The sequence below is a fragment of the Leucoraja erinacea genome, chromosome 8, assembly GCF_028641065.1.
Source record: "Leucoraja erinacea ecotype New England chromosome 8, Leri_hhj_1, whole genome shotgun sequence".
In the NCBI taxonomy this organism is placed as follows: Eukaryota; Metazoa; Chordata; class Chondrichthyes; order Rajiformes; family Rajidae; genus Leucoraja; species Leucoraja erinaceus.
Genome location: NC_073384.1, coordinates 61,169,278 through 61,190,167, shown reverse-complemented (window position 1 = coordinate 61,190,167; position 20,890 = coordinate 61,169,278). Strand labels below are relative to the sequence as shown.

Here is a 20,890-nt window from a genome sequence, read left to right as displayed (position 1 = left end):
ATGCGAAAACATAAAATTCTGGTGACTTTCAGCAAGTTACAGCATCATGTGGAAATGGAAACAGTTACAATTAAGGAACCTCCATTAATTGCTGCTAATCTTACCATGGAACCTTTATAATGTTTGCTATGTTTGCCTTTATTAAGCCCAATGTATGGGATCAACCAGTTGAAGTCTAACGTCATGAAGCATTGATGTTCCAGCTTGGAAGAAACATCATTAACACATCAGGATCTTTACCTTTAATAACAACTCTTTGGAAATCCCGATTAGTCACAAAGGAAACGATATTTCCTTAATGATTCTACTGACAACTTGCTGGCCCATTATGTCAAGAGTATTTAATTAATGGATGTACTGGTAACAGAACAACAAAATTCGAACATGCTACATCTTGTTAGGCCCTGTAATGCAATAACATAAATAAATGTAGGATAATCAATAATACAATGAATTAATAATCAGTGATATACTAGGTACGTAGACCAGAATAGTACAATACCAAAGTCTGTAGTGCCATAAATACAAAGTCCACAGTAGATCATAATTGCTAAGGTTGGGGTAATAGTGCAGTGTTTAAGAGCCTGATGGTTGCTCAGAAGCTCTTCTTGAAGCTGAAAGTCACTATTTTCAGGCTCCTGTGCCACCTTCTCAATGGGAGTAGCAAGCCGAGAGTGTGGCCAGAGTCTTCTTGAGACAGTGCCTTCCATCATTAACTTCAATGGTGGAGAGATGAGTACCCATGACTGGGTTGTGTCTATCATTACCTGCAGCTTCCTTCAATTCCTGAGCGTTCGAGTAACTGAACAAGGCCGTGATAGTCAACTCTCTATCATTCATCTTTGAAGCTCAATAGAATATTCAACAGCATAACGAACATTCCAAGGAAGCAGAGGAGAGAAAGTGATTCATTTGTGGTTGCAACAATGTGCTAGGCCCAGGAGAGATCTTCATAGATATACATGCCCAGAAATTTGAAGTTGTTGACTCTCTTCATGCCATCCTGTTGATGAAGATAGGCTCATGGAACTTCAGCTTTCAGTTCCTGAAAACAACAGTCAGCTTCTTGATGTCACTCCTGTTGTTCTGAAACCATTGAATCAGATTATCAATCTTCCTGCTGTACTCTTGACTCATCATTACCCATTATGTGTCCTTCACCAATAATATCATCTGAATTTAAAGATGGTGTTGGACCTAGCTACATTGTATACAGAGAGATTAGAGCACAGGATTGAGCACACAGTGATGAGGTTCTTCTGTGTTGATGGTTAATGAGGAGGAAGTGTCATTGCCAATTTATACTGGTTTTGGTCTCCATTGAGGAAGTCGAGGATCCATTTGCATAAGGAAGAGCAGTGTCCCATTCTCTGATATGTTTAGAGATGAGCACCAGTCAATGAACAACTACCTGATGTAAATGTTCTTATCGTCCAAGGTGGTCCAGTGCATAATGGAGACCCAGCAAGATTGCATCCCCTGTTGATTTGTTGTGTTGGTAGGTGAATTGCATCATAACTAAACTCTCACAGCCCTTCACCACCACAAGGTCAGTTCCACTGCCGGTTATTGAGACATGACCCCTTGCCCTTCAGGGGACTCTGGCAATATGGATGTTCTTTCAAAACATGCGGTACCTCAGACATTAGTAAGAGGTTGAAAAGGTCCTCAAAAACACCAACCAATTGTTCCGCACATGTTTGAGGTCTGCTCTTGTGATGCAATGCAACTGTAAAGTGCATTGAGAAGTGTATCTTCTTAAGGATAATTCTAAGTCCTTGGGTACAGTACTCTATTTAAATTCAATTAGTCTGGAAAGGAAAGATAACTCACAACTGTTTGTTCAGCTTAGAATGGTTTCCAACATCTATATCAGTAATATTAATTCCTATTTTCCTGCTTGTTACAAAATGACAATCCATTCTTCTCACATAAATCCTGTTTGCTCAGTGCAAAGGTATTAGTGGACATTGGGGATTAGATAAAATATTACATTTACATGAAGATTGAAGGTACATTTCTTAAATGCACATTTGTTACATTTTTAGTTTATTAATTTAAGTAATACTAATGACATAGACATTGTTTCATCTGGATCTGTCTTTTCTTGGGTAATAGGAATAGAATTGACCATTTGAAATGTATAAAATTCTATAGATTCAGTTTCTGTGCATTACAGAGCAGATAAAAAGCAAAACAATTCTCTTCATTCCTTTAGTTTTGCACTAAAGTGATTCTTAACTTCATCAATATGTGCATAGAAAGCTGAACACTTTCAAGGACTTTATTGGGGTTTTATGTTCAATTATTATCAAGATTACTTAAACATAAATCGATTAATAACACAAAACAAGAAATTTCTTTAAAATCTGTTCATTACAGAAATTTAAAAAAATCTAAAACAACAACAGTGAAGGTGATATTTATACTAACTGTCATGGGTTCAAAGTAAGTATAGAGTCCCTGTTCATAACTAAGGTTTAGCAATATTAACATTTTAATACTGCTATTAATATTATTGATGGCATACTTGTTAGTCTGCTTTTTTCTTGTAAAATTATTTTGCCTTTCTTATATGTTACTAACATGCTTAATAACTAACATGTCATTCATGGAATGTGTCATTCTACTAACCGTTACCTTAATCAAATAATGTACTAACATGGTAGTGACCATCATATTTTTGAGTAACAATCGTTATTCTGTTCACAGTTTTAATTTCCTTTCTCCCCCCCTTCTCCGCAAAGCACGCAGGCATCGGACACGCTATGGTAAACAAACTACATTGTTCGGTAGATATCATTCTAATTGTTTCTTAGTTTGGGTTTGCCGTGTGTTTTCTTTCTTTACTGTAGACATCATTAACAAAAGAGGAACTGGGGTTGGTACTCTTCTGCTTACTTTGAAATCCTCCTTTCATCTGTTGTTGACCTTCTTTATCTGTTTCTATCAAAATCTATTCAAACCTCTTCAGGGGCATCATAAAAGTTACAAGCGGTTGCATCAAGCTGCGGTTTTCGGGGGATCAAGCTAAATGGTGGCTGGCCCTGGGTTCACTGGCTCAGCCAGTTCCTGACCATACACAATGCATGGCATGAAGACGTGGACTGGGAATGTCTGAAATGCTACATCCATACATCTGTTCTTCGTTGCAAGCAATTTTGGTGTCTTCCCCTTTCTGTTTGCTCTGCATGTGCACATCAGTTGTAAGACCTGAGTGTGCTTTTTAATTACATTATTTTCCAGCAGGTTATTTTTCTGCACGTTACTTTTTTTTAATAAAAAAAAAAGGAAAGATTAAAAAAGGCAGTTGCACGATCAAATAAAGCTAGAGCTCTGTTGGTAGTGCTTACAGTGATGACAATACAGCAGTTGCTCCTAAAAGCTTGTGCTTTGTCTGATGGGATTTATTTCAACCAGCTGCACGTTTTTAATCTTTAAACGCATATATTGGACAAACTTACTAATATTTACATTTAATTCAACTAACTTATGAAACATTCTACTAACACCGTTTTTGTGTCTGCTAAAAACAAATTTTGTTGCATTAGGAAAAATATTAACATCAGTTTTCTATTTGGCTAACATATTTTCTAAAGTAGTTTTTAGATCATTTTGGGAGGGGGATTATTGGACCACCAGATGAGAGCACTGAGACTAATCAGACATGAAAATGGGTTGCTGTCTGCAGGTCATACACAAGAACCTGAACTAAAGGTGTTTGCCTTAATATGAATATTGCATCTTTTCCTTGTGTTTTGTTATGTAGGTGACAATCTCAGTAGATGGAATACTGACCACCACGGGATACACACAGGAGGATTACACCATGCTAGGCTCTGATGACTTTTTCTATGTTGGAGGCAGTCCCAGCACTGCTGATCTTCCAGGTTCACCAGTCAGCAATAATTTTATGGGTTGCCTGAAGGAGGTAGGTTCATTTTTGAATAGCAAATATTTTAGGTGGTGGGATTTAGACCCTTGGTTTTGGAAAGGTTTGTATTTTCCCCTCATTAATGTGCATACTGCTCCAGTTGAGAAGGAGACATGTTGTGTGCATTGACGTGGACCACTTTGAGGTTCTGGACCTAGTGGAAAACCAGGTCAAAGAGAATGAGTTGAATAATATATATTTTTCCCCCACCATTCTCCATACAGCAGTTTGACGGAGGACAAATAAAACTCACTCAATTAAGGTAGGGAGAATCAAGCAATGAGCAACTTTTGGATTCAAATTCATGGTATCTGGTTTTAAAGCAAGTTTATTTTGTGACATATGTTACTAATTGATGCCCTTTATTCCCATCCAATTACTTTTGTAATAATTACTCGCATAGGAGAATGTGATGCCCTGATTAGAAATGAGATGAAAAGATAATGTCATGCTTGAAGCACTTAAGGGTCATTCTTCAGAGTAAATGATTAAGATTGAAAATCAACTACAGATTAAAATGCAGTCGTTGGTTATGTTGTTGACGGATTCTTGACCTATTTTCTATTGACATTTCATAAGAGCAATAGCAGAATGATTAATCTGATGGTGTTTCTAATATAGTAAACACAATTTGTTTTGAATACATCTGATAAACTGAGAAACAATATTTATTTATTAAATTGTGTGCTGGAGTTTCTTCCTCAGTCAGTAGAGCTAAGCATGCAATATAGTAGCCCATGCGCATTGTGCTCAGTACCAGCAGGTTTAGAAATAATGGAAACATAGTTTAGGTGCAAAACTTTTAAGGAGACTATCTGAAGGAAGATTCAAAGACTAGACTTCTCAGGTGTTTCTTGGGTCAGGCTGATCCCCTTCAAATTGCACTAAAGCAGGCAACAGCTGTCTCATCAAACCCTGCTGCTGCATTGTGGACCACTCCATTGGTGGACGATGCAGATGCCTTTAACAGAGATGCTCTCTGACCCGCTGAGTTTTTCCAGGTTTTTGTGTCTATCCTGTAACATTTAACATGCACTGAACACCAGTGGATGCTGTTGTGTATGTGAGATATATGCTTGTAAATCTGTATCGTAAATTACTATTCAGATAAGATCTGTGCAAACGTTATTAGAATGTCATCAATCTGCCTTGGCAATTGAAAGTATGGTTTCTATTTGATGATTTCCTATTAATAACATATACTATCTTCAGACAACGTATAATTTTAAATATATTTTTTTGAACTACATTTATGCATCTTTTGACAACCTGTCATTGAAGTTCACGATTTCTGCTAAACATGTGTATCTATAAATTCATCCACAGACAGTGTCGTTAAACACAAAATACAGTAGTATTCATAACTGTACTCTTCCTCTAAGGTTTATTACATTGATGCCATTGGAATTGAATTTGGAGGCACTGCACTGGCATTGCTATGATATGTATACATGTGGTGTGACCATCCAAGGAGTGAATATTTGCCCGGTAGACACAAAATGCTGGAATTACTCAGCAGATCAGGCAGGTGAATATCTGCCCAACTCCTTAACTGTCGCACAGAGTTCCTCTTCTAAAATGTGGTGCCGTTGCAATCAAGAGGCAAAGAGATGCTGGGTGGGTTTTACAGAAATTGGTTCAGTGGCAAATCTGTGGAATTCCCTGCCATAGATGACTATGGAGGCAGTCAATGTATTTTTTCAAGGCAGAGATTGACAGATTCTTGATTATTACAGGTGTCAGGGGTTATGGAGAGCAGGAGAAAGGGGTTAAGAAGGAAAGATACAGTGCATTCAGAACGTACTCAGACCCCTTCTTTTTCCACATTTTGTTACGTTACAACCTTATTTTAAAATGGATTAAATTATTTTCTTTTTTTCATCAATCTACACACAATACCCCACAATGAAGAACAAAAACAGGTGTTTAGAAATGTTTGCAAAGTAATTAAAAAGAAAGAACTGAAATATCACATTTACATAAGTATTTAGAACCTTTGCTATGACACTCAAAATTGAGCTTAGGTTCATCCTGTATATAGACACACCTGTCTATATAATGTCCCACAGTTGACAGTGTATGTCAGAGCAAAAACCAAGCCATAAAAACAAAGGAATTATCCGTAGTCCTCTGAGACAGTATTGAGTCGAGACACAGATCTGGGGAAGGGTATAAAACAATTTCTGCAGCATTGTAGGTCCCGAAGAGCAAAGTGGCCTCCATCATTCTTAAATGGAAGAACTTTGGAACCACCAGGACTCTTCATAGAGTTGGCCGCCCGGCCAAACTGAGCAATCGGGGGAGGAGGGCCTTGGTCCGGGAGGTGACCAACAACCCAATGGTCACTCTGACAGAGCTCCAGAGTTCCTCTGTGGAGATTTGAGAACCTTCCAGAAGGACAACTATATCTGCAGCACTCTACCAATCAGGCCTTTATGGTAGAGTGGCCAGACGGTGGCCACTCCTCAGTAAACAAAACATGACAGCCCGCTTGGAGTTTGCCAAAAGGCATGTGAAACAGGGTTCTCTGGTCTGATGAAACCAAGATTTAACTCTTTAGCCTGAATGCCAAGCGTCACGTCTGGAGGAAACCAGGCACTGCTCATCACCTGACCAATGCCATACCTACGGTGAAGCACGGTGGTGGCAGCGTCATGCTGTGAGGATGTTTTTCAATGGCAGGAACTGGGAGACTAGTCAAAATCGAGGGAAAGATGAACAGAGCAAAGTACAGAGATCCTTGATAAAAAAACCTGCTCCAGAGCATTCCGGACCTCAGACTGGGGCGGAGGTTCATCTTCCAACAGGACAACAACCCTAAGCACACAGCCAAGGCAACGCAAGAGTGGCTTTATGACAAGTCTGTGAATGTCCTTGAGTGGCACAGCCAGAGCCTGGACCTGATCGAACGTCTCTGGATGGACCTGAAAATACCTGTGTATCGACTCTCCCCATCCAACCTGATAGAGCTTGAGAGGACTGCAGAGAAGAATGGGAGAAAAGTGTACCAAGCTTGTAGTGTCATACCGAAGAAGACTTGAGGCTGTAATCGCTGCCAAAGGTACCTCAACAAAGTATTGAGTAAAGGGTCTGAATACTTATGTAAATGTGATATTTAAGTTATTTATTTGTAATTACTTTGCAAAACCTTATGACAACCTTTTTTTGTTTTTTTTTATTATGGGGTATTGTGTGTAGATTGATGATAACAAAAAAAGAATTAAATCAATTTTTGAATAAGGTAGCAAAATGTGGAAAAACTGAAGGAGTCTGAATACTTTCTGAATGCACTGTAGATCCGCCATGATTGAATAGCGGAGCATACTTGATGGGCTGAATGGCTTAATTCTGTTCCTAGAAATGAACAAAGTTGGAAATTAAAGACATATTGTTCATTTGCTGATAATGCCAAACCAGGAAGGTTTGTTAAGTCAAATAATGCAATATGGAAATTATAAAGCAAATGCAGAAAGTATGCAAGTGCTACTGAAATTTACATGTACAGTGCAAAATGGGTGACATTTGCACCATGGGAGAAATGCTTTAATACCTAATCGCATTAATGCAGCATTATGTGTCACCATTACGCTGTTTTTGAAAAACACACAATGATCAATATCTTCTGTTGTGAGTTTCCAATATAGGCATTATCTATATCTGTTTTAATTATGTTGCATTCTATTGATTTATGATAAGTTTTCCTTACCGGTGGTTGTAGATTAACCATACTAGTCAGCCTTTACACCACACATATTATGCATGCTGCACATTCCATATGTAGTCCAGTCTGGATTTTCATCCCTACCCCGGACTATTGATAAATGCGCCATCTCACGGTCAGACTTGATGCTGACTACGGAGACGATAGCATGTAATGTTTCCTCCGCTTGTGTTACAATAAAGCCTATGAGTTGTTACTCGTGTGAATGGGTCTCATTACATGGCATGGTGTCGGAAAGTTTGGACCCATTAATCGTTTGGTTCCAGTTTGTTTTAGTCTTTTTTTTTTTGCCTGTTTGTTATATCGCTATGGCTGCTACGTTTCGTAAGCCTGAACAGCTTGTGTTTGATGGCGACCTCGCTGAGCGTTGACGCATCTTCAAAGAGGACTTCGCCGTTTACATCCATGCAGCACATCATGCTGCACCGCCAGACATTCGTGCATTTATTCCCCTCAATTTGGCTGGTACAGAAGCCATTTGACGTGCACGCCGATTCCACTACGCCCCAGCCCAGGTAAATCCCGCGGGTGTTCAGATTGTCCCGGTGGAATCTACAGAAGAACAAGTTCGGACAGCTGTGTTAGCTACGCACCAATCTCGTAATGGGAGCACCACAGATTTATTGCGTGCAGCCAGAGGCAAGGTGAGCCAGTCAAAGCCTATATCAGTTCTTTAAAACACATCGCTGGCCGATGCGAGTTTGAAAACCTGTGTGATAGTCTCATTCATGACAGACGGGTATATGGCATTCTCAATGACAAGGTACCTGATGGACATATACATGATGCAGGCCTCACTCTGGAAAGGGCTGAGAATCGTTGTGCCTGCTATCGATGGACTGAGTATCAACATACATTGCTCGTCGGAGTTGTCTTGTAAACACCAAGATCCCATGGCCACCCTCATTAATGAAGCGAATGTTATTGCTAAACTCGATACGATAGATCGTTGCAACGTTTTATCCGTATCTGAACTCCACAGGTTTCGGAATGCTAAAGTCATCAAACAAACTACTGCTACGTTAGTCCCTTTTGTGGGGGGAACGGTGCAACCTATTGGAAGAGTTTTTGTTCCAGTGCCATCTATCGTCACGTGTGAACAATCTGAGCTTCTTTAACGTCCGAGAGAAATTGACTTCTCTGCTTGCAATTGATGCCTGTAATGACCTAGGCTGGTCACCTTTGGTACAGCGGCTCATCAACTGGCTCCACTCAACAGTTTCTCTCATCTTCAGAAAAACAGTCACAATTGAAACCGAGTTACCATCAACCACTGATTAGCATTCTGAACAAACCGACACACACTGCTCCAGCACGTCTCCAACGTATGATTTTACAACTACAGAAGTATGACATTACTGTGATTTACAAACATGGCAAAGACATGCACTTGGCTGACAGCTTCATTGTCATGATGGTCTCCTATGTTCAATCGTCCTATTTGGAGGACCTGGCAGCACAGACTGCTGCTGACGATACGTTGCGATTACTCCCATACAGCACTGGTGGCTGGACAAGCAATGCAGACTACCACTCCTAATTCTGCCCTTCTCCATTCGTGACGAGCTAGTACTACTACAAGATGGTATTATCGTAAAGGGCCACAAAGCTGTAATTCCTACCTCCCTATACAACAAATACTTTGATGCCATCCGTGGGGGATACCCAGGCGCAGAGGTGACTATTCTAAGAGCAAAAAGCATGTTTTTTTTGCCTGGAATGAATGATTATATACATGAAAAGGTAGAGTCCTGTGCAGTGTTCAACAGTTTTGCACCACACCAACAAAAGCAGCCACTTCTCTCACACCCGGTTCCCGACCTTCCATGGCCCACTGTGGCAATACGCATTTTTGATTGGCATGGCAAACAATACCTGGTCTTAGTCGACTCGTACTCCAGTTAGTTTGAATTTGATTTACTCCATAGCCCCACCTTCGCAGCGGTCGTGCAGAAGCTGGCACGCCATTTCTCGATCAACTACTTTCCGACAACGGCAGTCAATTTACCAGCCAGTACTTCACAGAATTTGCTAAACGTTGGGACTTTCATCATATCACCAGTAGCCCCGAATACCCACAGTCAAACGGGCTGGCAGAATGTGCTGTCAGGGTGTGAAACAAGTGATGGAACGATCCCACAGAGCAGGAACAGAGGTTTTCCTAGACTTGCTCAACCTGTTCCTGTCCTGGGCTCACCCGCCCAGCGCCTGATATCAAGACAGACCCGAGCCACACTGCCTGTGGCAAAACAGACACTAGTACCGCAAGTTTGCACACCATCCAAAATCCAGTCCAAGCTACAACAAAAACTACTACTGCAAATGGAGAAGGGTCTTGACCGCCTCGGTGTAATCTCTGGAACTACTCCCGAACCACATTCATATCTGGACAGTGTCGACGGTGGCACCTATAGGTGCAATAGACAGCACATCCTGCATGTGAATGAACCAGCACCACCTCCGTACCATCCCGACCGGACAAGCATACTTCCATCCCCATCCAATGGCACCGGCCCGACCATACCACTCCTGATCTGATCGCATCGCCCACGACCACGCCATCTCGACCCCTGCCAAGGTCTCCAGTTTCATCGCCGTCTATGCTGCTTCATTCTCCTGCTCCTGTTCTACTACCGATCACATCTCCGGTGAAGTGCAAAATGCAGGACTGTACAGTACACGTGCAGATCGCACCTGCAAGCCTAACCCAAAGTACTAGGAGTGTGTTGAAATATCTTTGGTGTCATTCCCTTCAGCTTACTTATACTTACCACATGTAATCAGTGGTACATATATTTTGCATGTGATTATCATATCTATTTTATTTTGGGTTAATTCCTTAAGAGGAAGGATGTCGATTAACCATACTAGTCTGCCTTTACTATATCTCTCACCACACATATTATGCATGCTGCACTTTCCATGTTAAGTCCAGTCCAGATCTTCAACCCTACCCCAGACTATTGATAATGGCACTTCACCATCTCACATCTTCTTCTTCTTGTGAATGGCGTGCACAGCCTAAAGTTGGAGGACAACTTGTTCTATTTGATCTTATTTGATTGTGCACGCCCGGTTGATTGCATTCGTCGAAACAGGGCGGATCACGTGAAGGTTGCAACCTCCCACCCCACCATCTCACGGTCAGACTTGATGCTGACTACAGAGCCAATAGCATGTAAGTCTGAAGAAGGGTTTCGGCCCGAAACGTTGCCTATTTCCTACGCTCCATAGATGCTGCTGCACCCGCTGAGTTTCTCCAGCTTTTTCGTGTAACCTTCGATTCTCCAGCATCTGCAGTTCCCTCTTAAACAGCATGTAATGTTTCCTCCGCTTGTGTTACAATAAAGACTATGGGTGGTTACTCCTGTGTACGGTCTCATTACACAACAGTAGTGTTTACCTCACCAAGGTTAATTTCTACAGTTTAGCCGCACAGGGTAAACCATGCACCCGGCTTTTCAAAAGGTCCAATGCAATACAAGCAACACCCCCAGTCAGAGAGCCGTGATGCTACTGAATGAATGTATGTTGCAGTGACGGGCCAGTGACGGGCCAGAGTGGTACATTGCTTCCCATGTATCAGCCCTTTTTAGTTTGGGGAAGAACCATGCATGCAGCGGACATGTTCTTTGTGTAATGGGCGGCCACAGCCAGACACTCCTGGCAGTGACTAGAGGGTACCTATGAGGCCATGGGTGCAGTATTTGAAGGCTTGAAGAAACTTTAAACAGTAACAGTATGGCGGCACAGCGGTAGAGTTGCAGCCTTACAGCGCCAGAGACCCAGGACCCATCCTGACTACAGGTGCTGTCTGAACGGAGTTTGTGCCATCTCCCTGTGACCACGTGGGTTTTCTCCAGATGCTCCGGTTTCCTCCAACATTCCAAAGATGTATGGGATTGTAGGTTAATTGGCGTCTGTAAATTGTCTCTGGTGTGTGGGATAGAACTAGTGTATGAGTGATCGCGGTTGGCGCGGACTCTGTGGGCCCAAGGGGCTGTTTCCATGCTGTGTCTCAAAGCTAAACTAAATACACAATTTGCAGTGTTTATTCTGTATGCACCTGTAGGCTCTCCCTTGAGTTTGGCGATTTGGTGATCTCTCCAAAGTTACACTGAGCTGTAGTCCATAACACAGTAGATATAAGCAGCAGCATCCAGCAAGACCATGACCCTGACCCTGTTGTTGTTTTTGGATGCAGGGGTGTTTAACTCCAAAAATATTGTGTAATGGAAGAACTCAGCTCAGAAAATCACCCAATTAAACCATAAATTGCTCAGGGCTTGCAACATCCTGAATATATTTTTCGACATTGAAATGCAAAGGACATGGAAGATAATAATTATGGTGGTAATCTCCACCATTAAATAAACTAAATGTGAGAAAATATTGGTGGGACTTGAGTTTCCTTCTGTCTTAAAACAAAAGGATTGTGAGGGAAAAAAAGAAACAAAGTGCTGGAGTAATCAACGACTCAGGCAGAATCTCTGGAGAATGCTTTTATTGTATTGCACCTTTTTAAAAGCCGGGTGCATAGTTCACCCAGTGCGGCTCAACAGTAGAAATTATTCTAGGTGAGGTAAACACTTCCAGCTAGTTAGACATATCATAAATCAATGGAACACAACACTATTAAAATTTGTATAAATAATGTCTAACATGGATAAGTGATGTTTTAGGTCTCAACCTTTCTTTAGACTGATTGTGGTGGGAAAGAAAAAGGCTGAAAGAGGTGGTGGCAGGTCAAAGCCTGGTAAGTGGTAGTTGAGGTGGGGAGGGGGGTTAATAGGCAGATGGCTGCACAAACGCAAGAGATGAAAAGACAAAGTGTGAGATAAGGATAGATGGGGTATGACATGTGAAGCAAGAGGAAGGAATGTATGTGGAAGGGAAGGGTGAATGGGAGAAATGGGTGACAGTCCAGGTGGGGCACAGGGAAGGGGGAGGAGGGAAAGATGCAAGGAGAGAAGGGGGGTAGATAATTACCTTTAATTGGAGCATTCAATTTTCATACCGTTAGGTAGTAAGCTGCCCATGTGGAATATGATGTGCTTTTCCTCCAGTTTGCACTCTGGCAATTGAGGAGGCTCAGGACACAAAGGTTGGCATGGGAATGGAAAGAAAAGTTTAAATGGATAGCACCTGAAAGATCCAGCAGGCCTCGGCGGACTGAGCACAAGTGTTCAGCAAAACGATTGCCTAGTCTTTGGTCTTGCCAGTGTAAAGGAGGCTCAATGCAGTAGATGAGGTTAGAAGAGATGCATGTGATCCTCTGTCTCACCAGGAAAGGACTGCTGGGGTCCCTGGATGGAGGTAAGGGAGGAGGTATAGGGATGGGTGTTGTTTTTCCTGTGTTTGCAGGGGAAAGTACCTGGGGAGTGGGTGGTTTAGGTGGGAAGGAATGAATGAAGACAGGAGTTGCGGAATAAGCGGTTTCTATAGATGGCAGTAAAGGATGGGGATGAGAATTTGTACCAAAACATCATTGTTCTTTTATATCCCTTTACATGATTCTAAGAACAGAGGTTCAAAGGGAATTTTGGTTTCTTGTCGATAGATTCTTGCAGGTAGCATAACAGGTGATAAGAGGCAGGATATAAGGCATGCAGGTTATTTTCTTTACGATTTGTGTCATATGAATAGGGGAAAACTAAAAGCATAAAACACAAGTTAGTACTGTTAAATATTTACAAAGAAGGAAGGAAATGGCAGTACTCGAAAAAGACCAGGGAAATTTATCAGGATGTTGCCAGGAATGAAAATTGTTAGCTGCAAGGAAAGTTTGGACAGGTTGGTGATATCATACTGTAGCTTCTGAAGGAGGTGACTGAGCAGAGTTTTTAATTGAAGTATATAAATTTGCACGGGACCATGATAAAATGAATAGGAAAATCTTATTTCCCTTGATGATGATGTTAATAACCGGGCTTATGGTTGGAGGGTGGTAATTGGTTGGAGCTATGAAGATTTCATCTTAAGCAGATGACGGAGGTCAGGAACACACAGGAAGATTGATAGTTAAAGAACTGATTGTGCAGTCAATGTGTTTGCAACCTACAAGACTGTACTAAAAGTGGATAAATGACACTAGCCTGGATAGTTTATGTTTTGGCCAGTACACATATAAAGTCTCTTTGTATTGTGGTGAATACTATGGACTGGGTAATTCCAGATAAATATTTTAATCCAATTTGTATGAGGAGACACAAATACCAAAAATTAAAACGTGGAATTGATGTCAGAATATTTTCAAGTAAATGAGTATCAATGTCTAGCTTGTGCATTGGAAACTGAGACTGGAATATAATCCCTTTAATTCAATCTTATTGACCATCTCAAAACAATATGCTATATAATTGATATTCAGAGGGGCTCATTGTGAACATTAATTCTCCAGTTATTTTAGAAACAGTTATAAAATGTGATGAGGGTCGCTGGATCTTTCGGAGTGGATAAACAAACTTGAAGGACGTGTTCTTCCCAGATCCTCCTTCTACCCGACTGATATTCTTTCAACCATACTTATTCTTCTTCTTCTTATCGAGTCCACATACAAGATTAGAAGTTGTTCAGCCAGAGCTGAACACACTTTCTGGCATCTGAATACAATGGTGTCTGTCTTGCGCTTCTTATGTGTGGAGGTGGTGGTGGAAACAGGGCCGCGATGTGTACGCTCTTTCCTTGACCCCACCATACTTGTTGCATGCCAGTTTTTTCAACTAATTGTTTTATTTCTCACTGCCAATTCTCAAAATTAGGAAATATATCTTGTTACTTTTCCTAACACCTAAAATATTTTAGTCGTACGTGAAATTTCTTCTTTGTTAATTAATTTTGTTCCAAATGTGTGCTGATGATATATTTAATTAGTTATACGGAATATCTAAAGAATACAGTTAACAATTATGTAGAGGGCCTTAAAGTTAATGGAGCAGTTTAAAAATTTCTTTAGCAGAATACCATTAACCCAGCTAGTTTATTTTCATTACCTCATCACAAAATTTATTGCTGAAGTGACTTAATGGAGTGATATAATTAGTACTACAAATGGGCAGGTATGAATCTAACTCAGTTCCGTGTGTAACATCAATGATACAGCTTGACTGTGAGTAATACCATATTACAGAAAAACATGAGAGAAAAAAAACAGATTTTCTTTTCCCCATCGTAATTACATTTCAAATTTATGGAAACAAAATGTTGGTACACAGTACTCCAAATACACTGGTAGTAACACGGTCTTTGTTTCACAATTCTTCCCACAATGCGAAATGCTGCTACTTTCAGGATGAAAAGAAGCTCAAAGTGGCCTTCTTATAAAAACATCTTTGAACAGCTGCCGCTGGAGTACAATTGGTGTAAATCAGAGGGTACAAATGATCTGTGCCCCTCTTAAGTGTTAGTAGCAAAATTTGGCCCATCAAATCAACTCCGCCCTTCAAACATGGCTGATCTATCTCTCCTTTCTAACCCCATTCCCCTGCCTTCTCCCCATAACCCCTGTACTAATCAAGAATCTATCTATTTCTGCCTTAAAAATATCCATTGCCTTGGCTTCTTCAGCCTTCTGTGGCATAGAATTCCACAGATTCACCACCCTTTGACTAAATAAATTCCTCCTCATCTCCTTCCTGAAGGAACATCCTTTAATTCTGAGGCTATGACTTCTGGTCCTAGATTCTCTCACGAGTGGAAACATCATCTCCACATCCATTCTATCCAAGCATTTCACCATTCGGTACGTTTCAATTAGGTCCCCCCTCATTCTTCTAAAGAGAGTACAGGCCCAGTGCCGTCAAACATCATCATATGTTAACCCACTCATTCCTGGGATCATTCTTGTAAACCTCCTCTGGACCCTCTCCATAGCCAGCAATGTGTATCAACCAAGAAGTTGGTTAATGGTCAAGCTCTAATAATCACTAGTTGAACTAGAGTATAGTCCAATATAAATAGAAAGAAACAATAGATATTACTTTTCTTTATCAGTCAAGAGTATTGAGTCTAGAGGCTGTGAGGTCATGTTGCAGTTGTATAAGATGTTGGTGAGAGCACATTTACAGTATTGTGTTCAGTTCTGGGCACTATGAAAGATATTTTCAAGCTTAAAAGGGCTCAAAGAAGATCTACGAGGTAAAGGAGACCGCGCCTTTGCGGTTGCAGCTCCTAGACTGTGGAACAGCATCCCTCTTCCCATCAGAACTGCCCCCTCCATCGACTCCTTTAAGTCTAGACTAAAAACTTATCTGTACTCCCAAGCCTTTCGTGACGTCCTCTGAGCGAGGGCTATATGTATATATATGTATGTAGTTTGTTTGTTTATACTATTCTTATAACAAATGTAAAGCACTTTGGCCAACGAGAGTTTTTTTTAAATGTGCTATATAAATAAATGTGACTTGACTTGGACTAGTGGGTCTGAGCTATACGGAGAGGTTGAGTAGGCTGGGTCTCCATTCCTTGATGGATGAGGCGTGATCTTATTGAGGTGTATAAAATGATGAGAGGAATAGATCAGGTAGATGCACAGAATCTCTTGCCCAGAGTAGGGGATCGAGGACCAGAAGACAGGTTCAAGGTGAAGGGGAAAAGATTTAATAGGAATCTGAGGGGTAACGTTTTCACACAAAGGGTGGCGGGTGTATGGAACAAACTGCCAGAGGAGGTAGTTGAGGCTGGGACTATCCCAACGTTTAATAAACAGTTAGACAAGTACATGGATAGGACAAGTTTGATGGGATATGGACCAAGTGCAGGCAGGTGGGACCAGTGTAGCTGGGACATGTTGGCCGGTGTTGGCAAGTTGGGCCAAAGGGCCTGTTTCCATACCACAACTCTACTGATACCAACCTTGTTCCATAATCAGATAAATAATACTACTTGTAATAATCACATGTTTTCAGCATCAGCTGAGCTTCTGTTATAGTGTAACATTGTTTCATTGAATGAACATATATCATACACAAAAGCCTATGGTTCATGTTAAGGCACAAGTTTCTCATCCCTGCTTTAGTCAAACTTCATCAGAATTCATTTTAATGGAGCTTTTCGGTTAATTATCAACATGACCATCAAGTTAAAATACATGACGCAAAAAGCAATTACAGAGATAGACGAGACTGAAATTAGTAAAACTTGAGTGATTTGTTCATGTAGCACGTACTTGAATACCTTAATCTTCCTATTTATGGAATCCTACGCAGTATGTTTAACCAGCCAGAGAGCAGCTATTTCTTTGTATCACATAAGAGGACAAGTGTATGTCTAATGCTATTTTTGTGTTTGAGAGTATGATTAATAGTTTTTAATGCTGGTAACAACATAAATATAGATTCCTTGCATGATCTTTTATCAATGCTTCCTGTCACACTATTGATGGTTTGCACTTTATCCTCAAATCTATGCACGACGTGATCGCGACAAAAAGGATTCCTTCATCATGACACCTCTGTGCAAAACCCACTTATACTAATTATTTAGTCTATATTTATCTTAAAGTATTAATTTGACATTTTGTCTGAATAATAGTAATTCTGCCTGCCATTTAAGCTAAATTAAGATATACATCAACTTTTTAAGGCACAACTATTTATCCTTTATTTCCTTTATTTGATATTGCGGTTCACGTACTTCACTTTGTTGCAATAATTAATTTAAAATTCCTGAATAATTTAACTAGATCTCAAATAATAATGCCCAGCAATAAAAATAATTTGTGACACGTGTGTAGATTAAATTCTGGAATGGCCTCTACATTGTCATGAGAACCGCAAATTCATCATTTTTAGTGTGTAAAGTGTAATTAAAACAAACATGGGGAATGCATACATTATAATTATATGGAATTCATCCCTGCCTCCACCTTTGAAATCTCTTCTCAATGATTGCCATTGTATTTGTAACCATGCACTGGTTACTTCAATTGTAAAATAGTTTAAAATGTAGATTTTTCCACATCAAAACATCTCTTTTATATTGTGGTAACTTGAGAAGGTTTGAAAAAAACATTCTATACTTTCTTTTCCACAATAGTTCTCAAAAGAGGCGTTTTTTTTTGATTTATTACATACAAAAACCTGCAATTGGAATATCTCAATAGTCTGAACATTAATACCACAACTGGCAAGATAATTCAGTGGAATGTTGATGGAAATATTTTAGGTTGAAACATTGGAATATGATCTGTTGCCTTTTTCTAGCTGCTCATTTTTGTAATATTTCTGGGAGATAGAACCTTCCTTATTATAATTAAATCCAGGTCCCACAGTACAAATGCAAGTCTGATTTGTATTCATTATTTGCAGTACCTAATTTCCTAGCTTTCGATAATTGGATAAAATAAAATAAAACGGGGAATGAGATTTTTGGGAATGATTTGAGCTGAGATCGTCACCTATATTGTACGGAAAATACACTTGTGCAATTCAGTTGTTAGACGAAGGAATTCAGGCGGAGAGTGCAAAATGTTTTGAACAGTTGGTGCTGATTGAGGATAGTGAAGGGTGGTGGTGAATGCAGAAACAGAAATCAGAGGTGGCAGGGGATAAAATGGTAAACATTCTAACATGGGCACAACCTACACGGTGAACGGTAGGGCTCTAGGCAGTGATGTAAAGCAGATGGATGGCACATTGGCGTTCATCAGTTGGAGCATTGAGTATAGAAGTTGGGAGGCCATGTTGTAATTGCATAAGACATTGGTGAGGCAACATTTAGGGTATTGTGTTCAGTTTTGGGCAATACAGAATATTATAGAAAAGATGTTAAGTTGGAAAGGATGCAGAGAAGATTTACAAGGATGTTATCAGGACTTGAGGCCCTGAGCTTTCAGGAGAGGTTGAGCAGCCATGGACTATTCCTTGGAGCACAGGAGGATGAAGGGTGATCTTATAGAGATTTACAAAATCATGAGATGAATAGATTGGGTAGATGCATAGAGTCTCTTGCCCAGAATAAGGGAGTCGAGAACCAGAGGACATAGGTTTAAAGTAAGGGGGGAAATATTTAATAGGAAACTGAATGGTAACTTTTTCAAGTAAAGGGTGGTAGGTGTATTGAACAAACTGCTGGAGGAGGTAATTGAGGCAGGCACTATCACACCGTTTAAGAAACATTTCAACAGGTTCATGAATGGGACAAGTTTGGAGGGATATGGGCCAAATGCAGGCAGGTGGGACTAGTGTAGATGGGAGATAAACACAAAAAGCTGGAGTAACTCAGCGGGACAGGCAGCATCTCTGGAGAGAAGGAATGGGTGATGTTTTGGGTTGAGGCCCTTCTTCACTGTAGATGGGACATGTTGTCACACTGCAAGACTCTATGACTATGATTATATTCCAAGGAGATGAAAGATGGCAATCGGCAGCCAATGTGTTTGTATTATGAAACTGGAAGACTTCATAACATGGTCGATTTGATTTAAAGATCTTGGGAATTACATGCTGATTTTTTGTTTACTTCATCAATATCATAGATGTTAATTTGATCTTTCAAAATGAATATACTTACTCTAAGTTGGATCTTTGGAGGCTTAGGTGGCCCTTTATTAGCGAAAAAAGTTAAATCTAGCTCGATAAGCAATTTCTAGTTCTAGGTTCTTTGCAGTCCCTTGTTCTTCATTGTGAGAATAGACCAGCAGAATGATTATTGTAGCTACATTGAGATCAGATATTTGGCACTCATTATAAATTGATACACCTCTTTAACAGCAGCCATCACCACCACAACTCCCAAGTCCACATTCCCTAACGCTCAGAGATTTTTCCATGTTTGAATCATATGAGATAAAAAAAATCTTCTTGCACAGAAGAATTGAGCCCTAACATGTCTTCAGAAAGTTGACACCATCCAGAACCCAACAACCTGCTTTGTTTGAACGACATCATATAGTACTTGTGTGAGGAAATACTGGAGACCTTTGGTGACTGCAAAGGAATAGTTAATATTCAAGGACTGCAACCAACCTAAATGAGTATACCACTGTCTTCACATGATTCATCAGTAAGTGTGTAAAGGACTGCGTAGTTTGGGACACAGCAATGTCATGTAAATGAAAGTAGTCATGTTTAGTATTTTGTTGCATATCCTTTGCATGCAATGACTGCTTGAAGTCTGCGATTCATGGACCATCACCAGTTGCTGGGTGTCTTCTCTGGTGATGCTCTGCCAGGCCTGTTTTGCTGCCATCTTTAGCTTATGCTTATTTTGGGGGCTTGCCCCCTTATGTTTTCTCTTCAGCATATAAAATTCAGTTCAGACCGGTTGATTGACTTGGCCACTCAAGAATTGACCAATTTTTAGCTTTGAAAAACTCCTTTGTTGCTTTAGCAGTATGTTTGGGATCATTCTCTTGCTGTAGAATTAACCACTGGCCAATGAGTATTGAGGCATTTGTTTGAACTTGAGCAGATAGAATGTGTGTACACACAGAATTCATTATGCTACTGCCATCAGCAATTGAATCATCAATGAAGATAAGAGCCAGTGCCTTCAGCAGCCATATATGCCCAGGCCGTAACACCCCCACCACCGTGTTTCACAGATGAGGTGGTATTCTTTGGATCTTGGGCAGTTCCTTCGCTCCTCCATACGTTCCTCTTGCTATCACTCTTATATAAGTTAATCTTCATCTCATCTGTCCACAAGACGTTTTTTCCAGAACTGTGGTTGCTCTTTTACATACTTCTTGCAAACTGTAACCTGGCCATTGTATTTTTAGCTGCTAAGCAGTGGATTGCATGTTGCAGTGTAGCTTCTGTATTTCTGTTCATGAAGTCTTCTGCGGACAATGGTCATCAACAAATCCACACCTGACTCCCGAAGAGTGTTTCTGATCTGTTGGACAGGTGTTTGGAGATTTTCCTTTATTATGGAGAGAATTCTTCTGTCATCAGCTGTGGAGGTCTTCCTTGGCCTGCCAGCCCCTTTGCGATTAGTAAGCTCACCAGTGCTCTCTTTCTTCTTAATGATGTTCCAAACAGTTGATTTTGGTACGCCAAAGGTTTGGCTGATGTCTCTAACAGTTTTATTCTTGTTTCGCAGTCTCATAATGGCTTCTTTGACTTTCATTGGGACCACTTTGGTCCTCATGTTGATAAACAGCAATAAAGTTTCCAAAGGTGATGAAAAGACTGGAGGAAAGACTAGGTGCTGAGAGCTCTTATACCTGCATTAAGAAGGCAATAAACACACCTGAACAATTACAAACACCTGTGAAGCCATATGTCCCAAAC

General features: G+C 40.4%; 1 protein-coding gene across 13 annotated transcripts in view; it reads left to right on the top strand.

Moving 5' to 3' along the window:
• The window catches only part of nrxn1a (neurexin 1a), a 1,388,176-nt gene that overhangs the window by 535,779 nt on the left and 831,507 nt on the right, over window positions 1-20,890 (top strand). For 12 of the 13 annotated variants that reach the window (XM_055639808.1, XM_055639806.1, XM_055639818.1 and 9 more), the window contains 2 exons: window positions 2,748-2,771; window positions 3,770-3,931. In XM_055639808.1, the coding sequence (XP_055495783.1) occupies window positions 2,748-2,771; window positions 3,770-3,931 (186 nt within the window). The remainder of the gene's footprint in view (window positions 1-2,747; window positions 2,772-3,769; window positions 3,932-20,890) is intronic. The other variant, XM_055639811.1, reaches the window with a different exon arrangement.